The sequence below is a fragment of the Salvia hispanica genome, chromosome 3 (assembly GCF_029641045.1).
Source record: "Salvia hispanica isolate PSC_SH4W2 chromosome 3, Shi_PSC_v1, whole genome shotgun sequence".
NCBI classification, from domain to species: domain Eukaryota; kingdom Viridiplantae; phylum Streptophyta; class Magnoliopsida; order Lamiales; family Lamiaceae; genus Salvia; species Salvia hispanica.
In genome coordinates, this window is record NC_142694.1 from 24041011 (window position 1) to 24061076 (window position 20066).

The 20066-nt window shown below is 36.3% G+C and overlaps 2 protein-coding genes across 3 annotated transcripts; both read right to left on the reverse strand.

Annotated features, from left to right (window-relative positions):
* Positions 1–3505: 3505 nt before the first annotated feature.
* LOC125213000 (uncharacterized) lies at positions 3506–5983 on the reverse strand. Of its 2 annotated transcripts, XM_089067639.1 has the most exons (3): positions 5807–5983; positions 4041–4558; positions 3506–3944 (listed from the first exon to the last, which is right to left on the reverse strand). In XM_089067639.1, the coding sequence occupies exon 2, from the start codon at positions 4498–4500 to the stop codon at positions 4042–4044; it is 459 nt and encodes a 152-aa protein (XP_088923765.1). In that variant the 5' UTR covers positions 4501–4558; positions 5807–5983; the 3' UTR covers positions 3506–3944; position 4041. The 2 variants fall into 2 exon arrangements, with proteins under 2 accessions (XP_088923765.1, XP_047969288.1); XM_048113331.2 differs by having other exon boundaries at positions 3506–4558.
* A 6185-nt stretch (positions 5984–12168) lies between these two features.
* On the reverse strand, positions 12169–19864 carry LOC125213832 (DNA polymerase I B, chloroplastic/mitochondrial-like). Its single transcript, XM_048114583.2, has 13 exons — positions 19481–19864; positions 18385–18769; positions 17796–18266; positions 17488–17679; positions 16667–17340; positions 16120–16573; positions 15037–15132; positions 14795–14887; positions 14009–14203; positions 13412–13504; positions 13120–13332; positions 12914–13003; positions 12169–12626 (listed from the first exon to the last, which is right to left on the reverse strand). Exons 1-13 carry the CDS (start codon positions 19600–19602, stop codon positions 12465–12467), a joined length of 3240 nt encoding a protein of 1079 aa, XP_047970540.1. The 5' UTR covers positions 19603–19864; the 3' UTR covers positions 12169–12464.
* Positions 19865–20066: the final 202 nt, after the last annotated feature.

The window sequence follows — 20066 nt, forward strand, 5'->3', positions numbered from 1 at the left end:
CCACTGTTGTTTATTTCATGAATTGTTTTGAACATGAAAGGATTGGGTCAAAATTAAATTATTGATTATTGGTTGTGTGTGTATGTGGTCATGCTGGTATAATGTGGAGGGATTGTTTAACTGTCTTTGATGGATTATATGGCTGAAATTTGACATTTTTGGTTAAACGTGTATAATGATTAGTGCATTCGTTGTAGTAACCAATGGTTGTATATGTTGCATTATCTAAGCTTTGTTGTACATTATTGTCAATTGTACTGTACTTGAATTCTGTTTAATCTTTGCATTATTTGGTTTCTGTAGGACATTGCATTATTATTTTGATATTATGCATTAGTCTATGATCAGTCTACATTATTACAAGCATAGTTTGATACATTATATAGTTATTAGTGTGCATTAATGGTATTCTCCACGGTTTTTTTCTCCAGCTTCCAAGCAGCCACGCTTAACTATAGACGATGCAGTGGATGATGCTCTTCCACTAGCAATTGCACAAAAATCCAGGGAAAGGCTGAAGAAGCAGAATACTGTCGAGGCTAGTAGCTCAGATCAAGAAGCCGATAAGAGGAAGCAGAGAGGAAAAAAAGTGGAACACTTATACAGCCGTAGCACTACTGAGTTCCTCAACTGTTTAAAAGGCCTTACGCCAAAGCAGAAGGAAGCCGTTCATGAACTAAATAAGTTTTGTGTCGAGGAATATTTTGGAACATTATACAATGTCCTTAAACTATTGCAGGCCGTTTGATTTTTTGGTATACTACCACTAGCACCAAAGTCATAATGGATTTAAAGAACCGAATAATGACAATTTACTGATTAATAATGTGAAATATTTTGGAAATAATGTAGAACAGGATAGGTGTATGTCAAAATATTGTCCAAGAAACTAAATAAGTTTTGTGTCGAGGGCTGTGCGATCATGGTCTCTCAAAAAAAAATGGATGCAAGTAATATGCTGAATATAACCGAATTTAACGAATATAAAACGATAATATGGGAAAAATGATAAAACGATAAAAGATGGGAGATAAAACGATAAAGATGGGAGATAACCGGTGTAAGAGACGAAATATTCATGTATTCATAGAATAAAACTGCCAAAATCTTTTGGGATGGAGAGAATCAAACACTTTCCATAAAACGTGAAAGTGTATACCATAAAAGCCATTTTCTACTTTTTAAATGAATTAAATATATTAAATCAGGCCCTATTTTGGGCCATTAGATCTTGAAAATGGATGGACAAGATTAAAAAGGAAAAAGAACAAAATATGGAAAAAGTATATGAATACATCCCTATAAAAGATATATTATGTATTTATCTTTTTAAAAATTAAATATACCCTTCTAAAATGTAACACATTCTAAAAGGAAAAAGGTATATAGAAAGATCAATTATTTTTTTAAAATAAAATAATAATACAAAATGCATTAAAAAACATAAATTGATACCTTCTCAAATACATTTCCCTTGGAGAAGGATTTTTCATGAAAAGAAGGCAAATATGGTAGTTAAAAGATTTTACCTCTCCATTGATGGGGAGATAAAGATATCTCTTCAAAATGGGAAAATGTATAATACCTTCTCAAATACTTCTCCCCTTGGAGAATGATTTTTCATGAAAAAAATATAAATATGGTAGTTATATTAGTTTACCTCTCCCCTTGGAGATGCTCTAATAGAGTCCCACATTTCTTCACATTTCATTTAAAACTAATAAATATAAATGGAACTCATATTTCATTAACTTTTTTCCACCCACTTTTCTTAACATTTCATAAAATCCGTGCCGCCAAGAAATGAGACTCCTAATGGCACGGAGGGAGTATAAAAAAGTGGACTTCATATTTCACTAACTTTTCCAACTCACTATTCTTTACATTTCTTAAAACTCGTATCCGCACTAAATGTGACTCCTATTGTGGGACGAACAAGAGTAGTTTTTTAAACTCTTGGATGATTAAATTGAAGAGATATTTTAACCTACAAATGGCCCGTTTGATCCCCCCATTTTCGGTTTTGGATCTGTCACTACCGGGTTGAATCTAGACGCCACATCCATGTAGATAGATGTATGCACCAGACCAGAGCCAACTCTTTATAGTAGCGTTCGGTTTGTTAGATACAATACAAGATGGACTACAATTAGATTTGATTATGAGATACAGTGAAATCTTGGCGTAATGAAGGCGGGCCAAGGGATAAGATTAGTCGTACTCTTTAATCACAAGTAGTTGAGAACCGAACAACCCCTATACATACAAGTCTAGTTCGTTTTAAAAAGCCTGTTATTATATACTCCTTCTGTTCTATAGTAGTAGAGTCATTTTACTATTTTGGTATGTTCTATAGTATTTCCTCCGTCCCGTTTAAGATGACACGTTTTCCTTTTTAGTTTGTCCCAACTAAGATGACACATTTCTTTTTTTGGTAACTTTCTCTCTCCAATTAATGCACTCAACCACTTTTTCTCACTCCTATTAAAATATTCATCTTTCTTTATCTCTCTACTTTAATACTTACACCCACCTTCTCTCTCTCTAATTAAACACTTAAACCAATAATTCCTAAAATCCCATGCCGACTAAGCAATGTGTCATCTTAGCCGGGACGGAGGGAGTAGTAAAGTAATTTCCCTTTTTAGTAAATGTCAACACATTTCTTCTCACTTACTTTACTTTCTCTTATTTATTCTCTTTTCATCTCTAAACCTTTTTCATTTCCTACTATATTCTTCCTTTACTTAACTCACTTATACAATTTTTTTTAAATTGCGTATTCGAAAAAAAAACACCTCTACTACCGCAACGGAGGCACGGAGGGAGTACTTATAAATGTAGTAGCTAATTAATTCTCCAACAGAACAGGGTTGTTCATTTGTGCTCCCTCTTCACATGTACTACTACAAGTTATAATTGCTCAAATATGGTTGAATCTAATCATCACTCCACTTGACCTCTTTCAAAAAATAACAAAAAAGTTATTCTTAATTATACTTTCATTCAGTCTCATAAAGTTAAATCAAAGTGTGAGCTTTATAAATGAATAATATCTTATAGCTGCTTATCAGTATTGTTTACATCAAACAAGTGTAAGCCATATATAAAAACTGCTGTTACTATCAATTTCAAGAAAAAGACTGAATTCACATGATATAGGTGGACATTTCATATGCTTCCCATGAACAAAACACCCCTAAAATTGCTCAACCCAAAAGCACATGATCATGGTTCGTGCCAACATAATAATACGAGTAACACTAAATTCAAACATTTTAAATCAATTCATTTTTGCAACACGTGACGGTTGGACTCACCATTTTCCACAAATTTTCTCATTTTACAGCAAAATAATTGGTAATAAAACTCCTCATTGTACAGTTGATGTCCCTAATTCAACTAATTCAATCAAAATTGGCAATTATGAGATGCTAAATGCAGCAGCTAGTAGCACATTATTGTACTTCACATTTAAACTGATAGCATACACAGTTAGAAGGGCTAGCAGAGACTCTTTACTACTCTTATAAATAAGCTTAATAAATACACTGTCTCAAAACAGAAACCAAGAACAACATTATTATACCTCACATCCTAAGCAAGTGCCCTTCCTCCAAAGCGGCCCGTCTCCAAGGACATGCATCTCCCACAAAAGACGACCCAAATACCACCTAGTCTTGGCCCTGCACCTGACAAAACAGAAGCAGCGAAATCTGATCCGGTGGCGATAGGGACTAGAGGTACCATTGGATCTCTCATAATGAAAGAAATAGATCACTTCAGCCGCCTTGATTTAGGCGACACGAGCAGCTTGAAGAAACCATGCCACAATAAACTCCCTTTGACAGGCGAGTTCTTCAAACCAAAGCTTGATTCAGTGATTGCCATTCCCAGGAGAAACAAGAGAGGAGGAGGCAAGAGGCTCCTACCAAGCGTGTGTTCTGTGATCGAAGTAGCAAACGTCAACATTCAGCCAAGTTCGTTCTCTGTATTCGCCTACAGAAATCTGAAAGATGAAATCTCAAGAGGCTACAAACCTTAGGCATTACTGTCAGGTAGTTTCGAGAAGCTGAGTTTCTTTAGACGGTGTGCGATGGGATTTCTGCATTTTATGTCGACTATTTCAACCATGCCCTGACCTTTCTTGGATCCCTTTTTTCTTATAGGAGTTCCATCTACCGATGTATCATCATATGCTGTTAGCATGGGAATTTGTGGAGTACCGTGCTTCCTCCTCGAATTATCTGGGTCCTTATGGTTTCCAAAAGTGCCCGTGCCGCTGCTGCTACTGCTAGCTTCATCTGCTGACGTTCCTTGTTTCAATCTTCTTGGAGTTGCATCAACAGTTGAAGCAGGGACAGATGTGCACAGACAAGGCAACTGAGATGCAGATTTTGCAGATTCGAGTTCTCGGGACATTAGGGAACTTATTGTCCCAGTTGTACCTACTTTGATAGAACCTCCACCGCCCCTAATAGCTTCAAGTTTCTGAGCCATAGCAAGCTATTGAGCAAAAAAGATCAAATAATAGGTTCTTCAAGATTTGTTCAATAGCCTGCATAATAGCATCTCCCAGAATGTCAATATTATAATGATGGAAGTAATAAGTAAATATTACAACATGGCATCTCAGATTCAACTAAAAAATTCTGAGGAATGAATGATGTGATGCATTGTTTTCACTGCAAAATTAACATCTAAGGTGTAAGAGGAGACACATACGGAGTATAATATAATGCCAATGAGAATTATTCATGGGCTTATATGCATGACGGATTGACGGTTAGACATCTTTTTTGCACCTTTTTCTTGGAAAAGGAACAACAAACCAACCAACGACTTCTACATTCTTAGAAATACCGCATTGCTCACTGACTAAATTTTGGTGGCATAAGATACAGTAACTAAAGGATAATTTATTGAGAAAGGTTTTTATTATTCTTTTCACATTTGAAGTAACTTGTTCCCATAAATGGATAGACAACTTCTTTAGCAGTTCGATTGCAAAATAGAGCACACTATGTGAACCCAAAATCACTCTTGGGAGAAGGCACAAGTGTAATCACTCTCAGTTCATTGACAAACATGTCTACACAATGGCTTCAACTTTTCCAAGCTTAACAACTAATATGCCAAATTGTATGCAAACTTAGAAATTGTTGCTCGAGCCACTAATCGCATAAAACATGGTTTCATGTACGGTTTCGTAATCATGATAAAACAATGGCCATTGGTTCTTCACTTTCTTAATCTTGAACAGCCTACATTCACCCCAAAAGTGGGGGAGCCTCTACAATTATACGAGAGAAACACATTCAATGCGGAGTCTACAATAAGTAGATTCCCAAGTCCAAACATAATGTGCGAGTTGAAAATGCATATAAGAAAGTGGTTCAGCACTGACTATCCCCAAAAACTGAATACTACTATGATTTTTATATGTTCGTCTAATACTAGTTTCCTAAACACTTGATCATCTGTCAATTCCCTATTAATCCAAACAAACCAGTTCAATAACATACAAAATCAATTACTACCTAATACAGTTTTGATCATCTAACACAATGTCAAATCGAATATGCGAAAACCAACCATAATAAAATGCTCAATCGACGCAGGAGAGTTATCCAGTGAAAAAAATTAAATAGCAATTTGAATTTGAATACGCATAAATGGTCTTAAGATTAGAGACAAACAGATGAGAAAATTAAGCGGGTAATCTTCATAAAACAATAAAATTGTATATTGAACATGGAAATAGACAAAATTTGAGGAATGCAGTTATGAAGAACAAAAGATTTACCAAGAGAGAAAAACAGCAGCTTTGCAGAGGAAGCAAATTGTGGAGATGGAAGGAAAAAATGACGGGAATGTGGTAGGAAAAGTAGCAAATTTAGTGTAGTGTATATCAGTCGCTTTCCATAAACCTACCCCTAAAATTTAAAGGCTCGAGGCCAGATCCGCCATGGTTATTCCATTCTCACATGTTCAATGTATCATACTCTACAGGTTAATTTGTTAATTAAATAGTAACTTAATTTTAGTTAACAAATTTCATTTTTATGGAACTGATTAAATGATTTACTCCAATGACTTCGAATTGTTTTTTTACCATGTATATGTGTTTGGCAAACTTGGCCTACTACAAGCCTACAAAAAAGTCACGGCTATCGATGTAGTCTACGAGTTCACTAAAATCTGTGTTTTGGATCAAAACACACATCTGAAGATCGTTGCAGAAACTGCGAAGGTTCTCTCGTATCTTTACTTTTCAGCGCTACTCCTACCATACAAGAGATGCCAAGTCGGACAACTTTCTTTTAGACCATGATTTCACAGTAAATGTGTCGAATTTTGGAGCTTCAAAGCTACTTATTTCATTATTGTGCTTGGAACTTTGGGATGCTTTGATCCCGAGTACATGTAGACGAACCAATTAACAAATAAGAGCGATGTTCACATCTTTGGATTTGTCATGCTTGAGCTAGTTATGGGGCGTAAAGCATTGAATTTTGATAGGCCGGTAGAGGAGAAGAGGGAAAAATTCTATAAATGGGCAGTTCTGGAAAACTGCTTCCAAGTTGTAATTTTAAAATCGCAGCATACAGAACTCAGACGCCATTCTGAACCTCCACTGTTGTTCTGGACTCCACCGCCTCCTCGCTGTCGCTGCCGTTTCCGTTGACATGCTGCCGCCTCCGCTGTTCACCCCTCACGGTATGTATACACCTCTCTCTATCCCTGTTGCCCCTTTGCCTAGGGTTTGTGCATACTTTTGTAATTGTTTTTTTTTTTTTTTGTGGAAGAATAGACAAGAATATATTCATTCTGAGACTAAGTTTGTGAATGTCTCTATTGTGTTGTCCACTTGTATATACTAGTATCTAATTTGGGATATTTTGAATTTGTGGGAAATAGATACTTGATATTGGAGGAGAAAAAATCGGTAGAGAGTGTATGATTTTTTTTTTTTTAATTTAAGAAATAGAGATAGAAATATTAGATGTAGTGATGCTTGATTTTCAAGGTTGAATCTTTTGTGTCATTTATATAGTTGATATGGTTTTAGTTCTTCAGTAATATTAAGATCAATTTTATTGAATAACGAATATTTCAATCTATCTTTGCTAGGAACTATAATGGCGTCATCATCAACTGGGAAGGGTCCTTTGTATTATGGTCCCAAAGACCCGAGCGTGCTATACTTGCAACCGTATCACAAAACTGAAAGCACTATCTCCGGGAATGATACTGACACCTTCCAACCACGCAAATTGGATAATAATATTTTTCAAGCTCCAATGCATGATCGAGAGTTGGGGCATATAGAACGGATGGGTTTTGGTGGCGTGTACCACTGTGGAAAGCCGAAAATGTTGGACGCTTCACTTATTGGCGCATTGATTGAGAGGTGGCGTCCCGAGACACACATGTTTCACCTTCCAGTTGGTGAAGCTACAGTGACCCTTCAAGATATCGAGGTGGGTTTAAGGGTCGATGGTGAACCTGTTATCCTTCCACAAGTGAACCACTCGAGGCAGTATTGGGTGGATACGTGTTTTTCGTTTTTGGGTATAGTCAGGGTGAATTGAAGTTGGGAGGATTTTATGCCACTACACTGAAGGATGCCATTAGCCGTCGTCTTGACGACGATCTACCCGAGCATCATTACATGCAGCATGCACGTATATTCGTGCTACTCCTACTGGGTTTTTGATCATCCCAGATACTTCGGGGAGAAGAACTGCCTTCCACCACATTCTATTACTAGTTGACGAGAATTAGTGTTCACAACTTAGTTGGGGTGCAGCAGCGCTTGCCACTTTATATCACTACCTTTGTGAGGCTTCGTGTCAAAAGAGGAAAGATGTCGGTGGCCCATTGGCCCTTCTACAGATGTGGGCATGGGAGAGGATACCCAGTATTCGACCCGAGGTTGTAGATGTTAGGATTGGTATACTGAAAAGCATATTTCGAGCATGTTGCACGGATAGAATTGCTTGTATTCAATATATTCTACAATCCACTTTTAACCCAAGGCGAGAAGAAGTAATTTTATGTCATTGATGTTTGCTTGTACATTTATAAGATGTTTCTCAAATATTTAAATGTATAAGAAGCAAATAAGTCTGATTCTTCTGCATAGTAGACTGGTCGTGAATGATGTTCACAGAAGGTGACGCAGTCGATCCTTTGTAGAAGAGAAATAGAATTTCACAACCTAGATAGGCTTTGGCTACCTATCGTGAAAGGTTGTAGTGTCAGTCCGCATGTTTCCTTACCTTAGAAAATAAACGACACTGGTGTGGTATAGCACTAAAGGATATAACAGTTGAGATTAGTCTTTCTTGCTATTTACCGAAAGACGAGGTCTCGGTGATTATTATTTCTTAATCATTGTTGATATAACATTGAGCATACGATATTGATCATACACTACTATGATTTATCAAATGGTTGGGATTTTTCGCAATCCAAGAATCCTGATATCTTGGGTAGTGGTGATCAATGTCTAGAGGTGCCAGTATTGTTGTTGCAATGAATTGTGTGCTGGGTGAGTCCAGTTTGATAATATCCTCAAGAGGTGTTCGAAAAAGGTTTTATTATTCAGAAACCCGGCCGGTTGGAATTTATTCCAGAATAATAAATAAAAATTTTGAACTAGACAACTCTTGAAAAAAGATATTAATTAATTAAAGTCAAATAGCATACTTAAATTTATTAATGGATATTTATATCTTTAACACGGAAAATAATAAATTAAAGAGGTAAAGCCCAGATTACTCGTAATTTTGGATTGGACGGACAGTCAATATTATTTTACTGTAGTGACTGATATAATATTATGTCGGACTTGTATTAAATTGAGGCTCAATTTAATTCGTAAAAGTCCAACAGGTTTGGCCCAAGTCCAACCTCCATGGATCCCTAATCTGACCCATCATAACTCTATATAAAAGGAGATTAGAAAGGAGATTTAGAGTGAATTCACTCATAATTTTCGTGCTCCCCTCTGGGAGTGGACGGAAAAATCAGTTTTTAACTGATATTCTCTCTTCTTTCTAATCAAGCTCTTTCCGATTCTGACAAGCTTTGCCCACCCAAAGGCCATTATCTGAGTTCGGGATACAGATTAGAAGATTCATGGTTGAGTACGAAGAACATCTCGTGGAGAAGGTGCAAGCAATCGTCGATTCTTTGGAGAATCAGATCGGTAATTCTAAACCATAGGAAATTCATGAATTAGGGTTCTTATTCCTTGTTTGTGAATTATATGTGTTCTAGCGTGCAATTGATTGTTTTACATGTGATTAATTGATCTCATAATCGGTCAAATAGATCTGTAGATCTGATTTATTTGTGTATTCATGACTTCCGTTGTGCAAGAGGCATCAATCCCCAGCAGTAGATATGATGGTACAACACCGAGTGCCCTTCGAGATTGATATACAACAACGGTATGTGGAGTACGTTGTTGTGCTAACTTAACTTGATAGTCAACAAATAACTCAATTTGACCTGATTGAATAGTTGTTGCAAACGTATCCCTCATATATGCATCGCAAAGTCAAACGCCCATAAAGTTATATCCATTACCCACTTGAATTGCACACTTCCATGTCAAACTAATCATATACTCCCTCCGTCCCACAAAAGATGGCACACTTTCCTTTTTAGTTTGTCTCACAAAAGATGTCACATTTCCCTTTTTGGAAAAAGTTCTCTCTCACATGAATATAAAAATTATATTTTCTCTCTCCATTTAACACACAAAACAAAACCTCCTAAAATCCCGTGTCATTTTCAAAGTATGCCAACTTCTCTGGGACGGAGGGAGTACTAATTAACATTGATTCCAATGCAATCACATATTCTGTTAACCAATTCCTCCAATTTGTACTATTCTTCCATCCCAATATAAAAGGACACGAATAGATTTTGTGTCCATAATCCTGCAATACATACACAACTTTATCTCAAATTTTGAATAATTAAAAATAAACTATATACCAAATCTTAGAAATTAACAATTCAAAAGACACTACATACCAAATCCTAGTAGTTAATAACACGGATTGAGCATACAATTCATACCAATAACATAAAATTTTAATTTTTAGCTACAAACCCTAAAATCACAATTTTCACCATAAACTATGAATATAATGCTAAATTAAGAAGAAAGCACGTAACTTACCTTAAGGGAGAAACAATTAAACGAATTTGGGCGATTTATGCAAGAATCGGACAAAAAGATGGTATTCTTGGAAGGGATTCGTGAAAATGAGGAGTACAGAATGACGAGTTTGAGTTCTGTTCTGTTTGAGTTTTGAGTCTTTTATGCCATTTTCCTTCACTTTTAATCTAAATATCATTCCAAAGGTATTTTAGTCTTCCTCATTTTTATTACTCCTTATTTATGACTTCTCTCATCTTCTCCCATCAATGACAGCCATGGCTACAACAACACTCACCTCCTCCCTCTCCAACACCCAATTCTTCGACAGCGTGTCCTCCTTCCACGGCTCCGTTGTCCCCATCTGCGTCGCTAACCCAATTTTTTTCCTTTTTATTACTATATAGTATGTTTATTTTATATTAAAAATATTATTTTCGTTTAATGCATAAACATTTTAAATTTAATTAAATTGATAAAATAAAATACTTATCAATTCTATGTATGTTGTCAGTTGATAGTTATCATAGGAATGATTTATGTTTTATTTTAATTAAATATGTTTTTGTATATAATTTTTTTTTAAAAATAAAATCTAAATCATGTAATAGGTGATATGATAATCAGAATTGTTAAGTATGTTAATTCATCAAATTTTATATACTAAAATAAATGATGAATAAATTGAAAGACTGATATGCCCTATGTGGAACTTTGGAAAGAAAGGAGGGTCAGAAGGGCATGGAAGACCAAAAATTGTGAAAAAGGATCCTAAATGATACTCTTTTCGTTCCCAAAGAATATGCACTTTGATTTCGGCACGGATCTTAATGCAAAATTGGTAAAGTAAGAGAGAGGTAGAGAGAAAAAAGTAAATAAAGTATTATTAGTGGAGAATGTGTCACACTTCATTAAAGAAAAAAGAGTTTCAAAATTAGAAAGTGCATATTCTTGTGAGACGAATTAAAAATGAAAGAGTGCATATTCTTGTGGGACGAAAGGAAAATTATATTAATACATAAAGGAGTCTGTTGTATTGTTTAAAACATGGGTACTTTCAGTGTTCAAACGCTAGGAGTTTTTTTTTTTTTTAATTCAAGTCTTTTATTTTTAAGATAAGAGGTAGGTTAGTGTCAGGCGTCAACATCACTTTCTTTGTTGGATTAGTTCAATCAAAAGCAATTTCATTAAATTTGAAGTAATTAATATATACACTATAGTCCAACCAACAATTGTAACCTCCCTGTGATTCATCACTATCAAAAATTAACGCAGTGCAAAATTTACAACCTATTGGTGCCAAAATGTGAAGATCTTGTACTTATTCTCTTTTATTTTGTTTTATTGGAGTTAGGGCTATTCTGGATTAATTCGATTTCATTGTGATTCACTCTAGATTTAGGGGAAAACTAAGCACACGGATAAATACTCCATCTGTCCTATTAGAAATGAAACGTTTTTCTTTTTGTATTGTCCCATTAAAAATGAAACGTTTCTATAAATAGAAAGACAACTCTCTCTACTAATTCCACCTTTTTACTTTACTCTCTCTTTATTAACTCACAAAACAACACTACATAAAATCTCGTGCCGAATACCAAATGTTTCATATTTAATGGGACGGAGGGAGTATTTAATACTTTTATTCCTAATGTACTTTTATACGAGAGACTTTTTTTAAACACAACATTTAATAAAATGATGTATAGAGAGTCCAAATAGAAGAGTGAAGATCCCAAAATAACAAAATATAACTCTTATTATAGAACAGATAGAGTAATAATTAACATTTTTTCCCACTCATTTTACTCATGTTTTTATAGTCAAACATTTTTTCGCCACATTAGTATATTCCATATGGAACATAATAATTATGCCACACCAGCCACAGCTTAATGCCTTAATCTAATTTAAAGGTGAAACGATCTAGGTCTTAAAATCGAAATCAAGAAGAATCTCTTTATGGTATGCAAAATTAAGATTTGGAATAATTGACAAACAACAGTCCCTTAAACGCTGTAAAATAGTACTGTAGATATGGAGACAAGCAAATAGATGGAATTGAAACCTAGAACATGGAATTCTGCATTAAGAAGGTTAGTAGTGTGAACCCAGAAAGAAAAAAAAAAAAAAAAAAAAAAAAACAAGAAGCCAAATTATATACAGAATTATATCCCTACTAGATTACAGAAAGGATCATACTGGCACCATATTTTATAGGTGACCAAGAACCAAGAACAAGAGAAAATTTTGAGCCGGAAATCGTACCAATGCATGCCGTCATCTACTTGGCAGCATACCAACTCTGAGCACATTTGGCATCAACAGACAAACCAACTCTAAGAATGTTTTTCCCATCAAAAGGATTTGACATACAATCTACAACAATAGCCTTGGCCTCCTCAGAAGATTCAGTCGGCCCTTCTAGGATTACTTCGTCATGAACCTGCCCAACGGAACAATGGGGCATTTACTATTTCAGAATTAGCCAAAATTCATAATTCATTGTATGAAGATGAATGGATATCATAAGTCCCTTGATAAGTTCTACAATCTGAGATAACTTGTTGAATTCATCATATACAATTGCAAGGGCTACAATTGTGAATTCCTAGAGATGAAATAAAATTAATCAGGTATACTATCAGTCCTAAATAGTAAAATTTTCCTAAGAGAACTAAATTGTTTTCTTTATTCTTGTGTCTTTTATTTTGCCTTCATTAATAATCTTACCTGTAACAGAAGTCTCCATCCTAGCTCCTTCAAACGTTTGTTTCTTGATATTTGCAACATGGCACACATTGCGACATCTGCAGCACTTCCCTGCAGCGTATTTCAAGGTGTTATGTGTTAGATGCCAACACGGCCCAAGAATTTGGGTAGCCAAGCATAGCCCTAAACCTCAAACCGTATTTAGAAGGGCACTGGGAAACATGGACCTGCACAGGGGTATTGATAGCAGCACGTTCAATGTGAGCTTTATGTGCTGAGCTGGCATTCTTTAAAGACGGGAAGTGGCGGGCCCGCCCTAGCAAGGTATTAACGCAGTGATAGTTATGTGCTTGTTTCTTGCGTAGTGTCTGCCAGTGTAGCACTTCTTGTCTATCACTGTACCAGAGATTAACTGTTTCCTGAGCTTCCTCACGAGAAACCTGATGGCACAGATATAGTGTTCAAACATGGAACGAAACTTTTCAAAGAAGTGAAAGCTCTCGAGAAACTATTTATTACCTTCCAGTCCCGAGCAAGTCCAACAGTTGTTTTTCCATATGCAATGGAAAAGTTAAGCATCTTCGCTTTCCTTCTTTCCGAACCAAAAGCATCCTGAAATATCATCCAAAAGATCCAATTACTAAAGGTAGCCCTTATTACAAAGCCCTAAGTTAGACACGAGCAACAGACCATATTCAGTAAGAAAGCTATATACATGACTATATTGCTAACTTTGCTATCTCAACCATCTAACTTGACGCTTGACAGAAATAGGCTGACCTTAGCAAGATATGAATTGACCTACCATTTCCAAGCTGACAGAAAAGTCTATAACCAATATAGTACTTAGTCAATGGCTGTGATATGCATTAGATTTATTCCTATTTTTAAATGATTCGAAGAGCTTATGTTTTCCCACACCAAAAATCTGGATACCAAGGAATGCAATGGCAAATGGCAATGAACTACATGTTGATATAGTTGCTGTTATCTTAAACGAAGAAAGTGCCCCAAAGAGTGTGTAGAGTGGTTAATGACCTTGTCGTGGCCTTTAAAATTTCTGTTTATCTATCCATCATAAAAAAGTGTGCCAAAGAGAAAACTCTAAGTGCAAACCTTTAGCAACGGGACTGGAGGCTTATCTTCACCAGGCTGAGGATGCCACTCAAGAAGCACATCCTTATTCTCAACAGCTTTACGAATGTGTGGATACATGTTCATTGCAGTCCTCGAGTGGAAGTCTCCACCAGCTTTAAAAGCTTCAAGCATGCTCTTACAGTTGGCCAGATGAGCTAGAATCCTAAGCTCTAACTGATTGTCCGAAACAGAAAAATACATAGAAATATTAAGTATTTTTCCCCTTATCAATGCTAGTTACCTTGGAACTGAGACCAAATATTTAAAGACAGGGTCTTTTCTGAACACACTTTAACTATTTATAACTTTATAAGAAATCCTAATCATTTGAACTCTTAGGGTGAGTTTACTTTGACTGATGGGTTTTTATTTGTAAAACATAAGATTGAGTATTTGAAGGATAAGATGGTCAGACAGGTTCAAAATTAATCAATCCGTGAAAGTAAACAGTTATTAGCTTAGATTATGTTTATCAATCTATCATATCACTCAAAGTAAACACCCCCATAGAATGGAGTAATTGAATAACAAGACAGTCAAAGAAGTTCAAAATTAATCAATCCATCAAAGTAAATGATAGATTAGATTGTGCTATATTTATCTATTCATCTTATCATCAGAGTAACACCCATTATATACATATTATTATAGTTTCAGAGTTATATATGGTTGAACTATATGCATATAATATGTTGGGTTTATATCTTCTGAAAAACTAATAACTCCAAACAAAAGACTATATATCAAGAGACCTTGAGTGATTACCTGTCCGTAATCAGCAACTATTAGAGAGTTTCCAGGTGCTGCTATAAATGCCTGACGGATCTTGTAACGATCCTTCTCCAACGCGGGTTGGTTCTGGATTTTAGAAGGTAAAGATTACAAAACTCAGCAAAAACTTCAGGAAAGGAAAACATGACTGGTGCTTCTGGTTGATGAGTGGATTTTCAAGTATATATACAAATGCCACTTAATATCCAAAGCTTCAGTAAAAAAATTGTACAAACCTGCAGATTAGGTCGCCGAGCAGACAGTCGGCCAGTTTCTGTGTTGATATTTAAAGAACAGTGGATTCTCCCATCCTTTCCTGAAATGTGATTTCCCTGAGATGGAAAATAAAAAGTAGAGTTAGGAACATAAGAAATTTCCTATTACTGTCCTAGCAAACACTCATCAAATAACCAAAAGATAAGTGATGATGACTCAACTATCCAAGGTAAGCAGCAAAGACAACATTAGCCACACTAAGGCGCATGATGAAGATGGATCTATTATAAGAGCTTTATAGTTTTTCTTGTGTCCGTAAAAAATTATTCATAGAAAATCAATATATAGTTCAGCAAACATCATAACTAAGTAACTACCTGATGCAGTAGATGAAACATCATATAAAGGCATTTCAGAATCATTACAAAATTTGCACATTCTAAACAGAATCCCGGTGGATTTACACAAAACTTATGACAGGTTAATGGAGATATCCCTCAAATCTTCTGTAGGAAATTTAGGATAAAATTCCCTTATCCTTTCAGAAAGAGGCGTCTTAAAAACTTAAACTTATGTTTTGCAGCCACTATAACCAAAAACCCAACCCTAGAAAATCCCGATAAAACAGAAAAAGAAACAAACGTGAAAATTCTTACTGACGTAGTCAGCAAACTAACCAGGTAACATGGTAAGTCTAGAAGAAGATAACCTGTTTATTTTATTGTGACATCATAAAAGTATCGAGAGAAACGTTTGGATATGACTTGAGAAGCAATAATTATCAATGCAGCAAATGAGAACCAAAAAAATGTATAGAGAAGCATCTCCAACTAACTAAAAAAATCCACATGTAAAACAATATTTCGATGGGGTAGGGTTGGCAAAACTAACTTACAACAGCATATATAGAATATAATTCTTTAAACCTTTTAAAGAGACGTATCTTAAAACGCTCAAAAGCTCATATTTGTGCACCCACTGCAGCCAAAATTCAATCAGAAAAAAGGCCCAAAAGAAGTAGGTAAAATAACTAAAGAGCACATGTCAAACACAAAATACATTTATAATGTAATCAGCAATATAATCAATCATGTGAAGAAAACCTGCAATGGGAGAATAAAGTTGGATATCAAAGAATCAATTGAGCAAACTTCACATAGAGCAGCTATTGCATGACAAGCTTCAATTCCCGCCTGTCCGCCACCAAATGCAGAGTAAGCAGTTCCATAAGCAGATATATCTCTGTCTACACTTTGGGGCGCTCCATTGTCCATCGAGGAGATTTGGTTCTCTTCTTCGGGAAGTTCTTCTTCATCCTCTTCATCCAAGAAATCAAAGTCTGCAGAGACCTTGCCAGCAAGAGTCTTCAAAGCATCCCCACTAACAGAAGGCCACCCACTTGGAGTGAACTTATCAGCTACCATGTTCACACCTTCAGGCTTACTCAATACGATTTTACGAAATTTTGTGGCTTTCTTTTTGCCCTCTTCAATTATATTATCCACGTTGGGAACTTTAAATTCTTTCTTCACTGGAAGGAATTCATTTGGATCCTTTCTGCAAATAAAATAAGAATAAGTGTATGCTCATTATTATTGGCTTTCAACAACAAAGGTATCAATTTAGATTCTTTCAAAGGAATGGTAGTACCTGTTCTGCATACCACCAAAGAATAACTGACGCAACTGTGCATCACTTCCCACATTCATGTCTTTTGCATCAGGGCAAAGTTTAGAGGCCCACTTGCGAAATCTATCAGCAGCTATCTGCTGCTCTACTTTAGCAACCTTCTCAATTTCAGCAAGATAAGAACGATCGACCAGCATTCCCTCTCTCTCCATTTTAACAAGGAGCTCCCCAAACGGACGTAAATATTTACAGTAGTTGTCAAACATTGACCCTTGGTATTGTCCATCAACAGACCAAGGAGTTTTCAACAATTTCTTCTCCAGGCTTTCATACAGGCTCAATGTGCTTATCGAATCCAGAGCAGAATAACAAATCCATAATTTTCTCTCATCTCGTTGTAACTCTTCAACAGGAGGAATGACAATTATTTTACCCTCAGATCCATCTTTCTTAAGTTTTTTCCGACCAAAAATATTCTTCATTGACACCTTCCCAAGAACTTTTTCTCCAGGGCCTTTCTTAGCATCAGACATGACAACTGGATCTCTTGTGAGTGCTTCCAAAGAGTACCCTCCTTCAGTTCTTCGAGAGGAGTTCCACAATCGAGCCATGTGCATTGTATCAGCATAGAAACCAGAAAGTTTAAGCCCATAATTCTCTATTATATGACTATCAAAGCTGTAGTTGTGCCACACCTGCAAAAAGTAAGGGGGAGTTGGATTATATTTATAAATTCAAATCTCCTTATACCAGGCTGAAGGGTGCCCTAATAGGATAAAATTATTGCAGAGGAACAATGGAACATTGATAACGAATAATGAAACAACAAAACAATGAAATACTTTTTTAATGGACGGATCTTCAAAAAATGGTGCAAATTCTTTGATAAGACCCTCGCCACCTCCATCAAGGACATCTACCCAAATACAGGACTTTCCATTACCAAAATCAGCTTCTGGGCCAGAGTATATACTGAAACATATCACTTCACCATGATCTACGGGTGTTTCTTCTTTAACATCAATATTTGCTACCTACAGTAATAAAAATCAAAGAGAAAGGTGAGCACTAAGCAGTGGCTAGAATTTTCCCAAAAATGGTATAAAAAGCACATATTTAGATTTTGAATTTACAATAAAGCTATACATGCCTCTGTATCACATGCGTGAACAAGATCCTTGTATTGAGTAGTGAGTAGATGGACTACTTCCCTAGCTGCATGTATGCTATCAACAACAAGAACCTTTTCATAGACTTGGCTAAGTCTCTCATGAAGTTCTGAGTACTCAGGATGAGTAATTTTCTCACTGAAAGGTTCACCAACGTCATCATTTGGAACAACTTCATTATCAGTAGAAGCAGTTTCTTTAATATTGAATACTTCATCCTTGTCAGGTTTGGGACCTTTAACTCTCTTATTTCCCAAGGAACTTGGATGAGCCTCTATTGTCATTACATGGCCCTCCGAAACTATCTTTTTGTCATGATTTGGGTAAGAAACTACACGAGATCCAACATGACCTAGAGATATCTGGTTATGGGAAATATGATGCACATGTTGCCTGCCATTTCCAGTATATTGTGTCTCCTTCCTGCTTAATGCTCTCCCTTCTCCTTCATACTGCAAAACAAACAATTTTCCCGTGATCAGAAAAGCTCTGAAAATGGCATTCAACAATGTGAAAGCTTTCAATGAAAGAAGTGACTTCAATGCTTTGCCCGTGTTAAGAATAACGTACTATTGTTTTTCTCCTATTATCTCCTGCATTTGTTTTAAGCTTTGCAGATGTGTTGTTCCCATGAGCAAATAGTCTCTTGTTCTTCCTACATTCTTCGGTAGCTTTACCCCAGTCTTCAATGGTATGTCCCCAGTCGTTGGCAGCTTGTGCAGTATTTAATACTTCCAAAATTCCTTGACCGTCTTCCTCTATTGCTTCCGCCCCTCTATATAAAGAGGAATTTTTCCACCTATATGCAAAATCACTCCTATCTTGATAATGCATTTGATTATCGTTGTGCTGAAACGTGCTGTAGCTCGACTTTTGGTTTAATTCGAGCACATCAGCACTGATAGCTCCATTAGGGATCCCCCTCTGAGAACTTTGGCTTGCTTTATCTTCCAGCCTGCAAAACGTGATGTCTGAGTCTATATTCAAGCACAGCATGGCAAGTTTTCTTTTAGTTGGAGGACTGGGGCTTGTACCCTACTCTCTCACGCTTACATACATGAGGAAAACTATTGAGCTACAATGCTCGTGGTAGCATAATGAAATGACATACTCCCCAACTAGCATTGCTCATAAAAATGGTGTCGACTGTCAAAGCCCAATGAGAGTTACTGAACCAAGAGAAAATGGAACAAAAGCTCGAGGAAACTTGAATCTATCTTAAGCTGCCTCTAAAAAACAATTTCCATGGTAAACCCTAAACGACTTAAAATAAAAATTAGCAAAAAAAAAAAAGAAGTGTTAAAAATTCTGGAAAACAGTGAATTAAATGTGTTCGCCCCTCAAACAACCTCGGATGGCCAAAATCCATTGTGCATCAGCACTCTATGTTCGATTTCTCAGGCCCGTTAGCAAGTCGTGTGCAAATTTATAAGACATTTCAAGATAAAAGGCTTTTCCCCAGTAAAAAACGTATCAAAAAATCTCAATCCACTAACAATACACATCTACCTAGTCTCACAAACAGCAAATAAATAAGAGTCTGACACACCAAATTTCTACATTTTGAAACAACATACACAAATTTCAACAGTTCATGAAAAGAAAGCATCGAAAATCAAAAGAAACGGTTGTTTAGAGAGTCAACAATGAAGAAAAGGAGGCGAACCTGCAGAAAACTCTGGTGGAAGAAGAAACGGAGTAGAAGTGAACGCAAGAGCGGCAAAACCAGAAATAGGGCGGGCAAAGGGAAGAGGGGCGGAAGGGGGCGGTGGGCGCAGAGAAGCCCATTTTAGGTATAGCTCTGCCTAGCTTGTTGCTAGCTCTGTGAGTGACAATGCCTCGAAAAGCTGCCGTCTTGATAACTTTGAAGAAAAAATAAAAAGAAAAAAAATGAGGGGTTAATTGGCGGCTGTAAATAAGAGGGTTTTACAGGGGTTTATCGGTTCCTTGTCTGGGAGTGGAAATGGCGGAAGGAGGAAGCAGAAGAGCACATGCGTTTTTAGAAAGAGAAAGTGGCGTGCGAGGATGAACTCTTCTCAACGCCAAATCGCCAAATGTGGAGAACTTGTTTATTGCAATTGTCACACTGAAGTATCGAAAATTTCAAAATTTTCCTACACTTTTAGAGCATCCGCAATGGTGCTTAGGCCAGCCATTCTCTCCCTTGCCACGTCAGCAATACTAAAAAATCCACCTGCCACATCAGATTTAGGCAAGCCATAGGCTAGCCATAGGCCAGCCGCAATAAAAAT

Coding starts and splice junctions, on each gene's coding strand:
- LOC125213000 (XM_089067639.1), bottom strand. CDS start 4,500: ATGGCTCAGAAACTTGAAGCTATTAGGGGCGGTGGAGGTTCTATCAAA.
- LOC125213832 (XM_048114583.2), bottom strand. CDS start 19,602: ATGGGCTTCTCTGCGCCCACCGCCCCCTTCCGCCCCTCTTCCCTTTGC. Junction 14,888..15,036: donor CTCGGCGACCTAATCTGCAG/GTTTGTACAATT, acceptor TCTAAAATCCAG/AACCAACCCGCGTTGGAGAA. Junction 13,004..13,119: donor CTATCAATACCCCTGTGCAG/GTCCATGTTTCC, acceptor AATACGCTGCAG/GGAAGTGCTGCAGATGTCGC.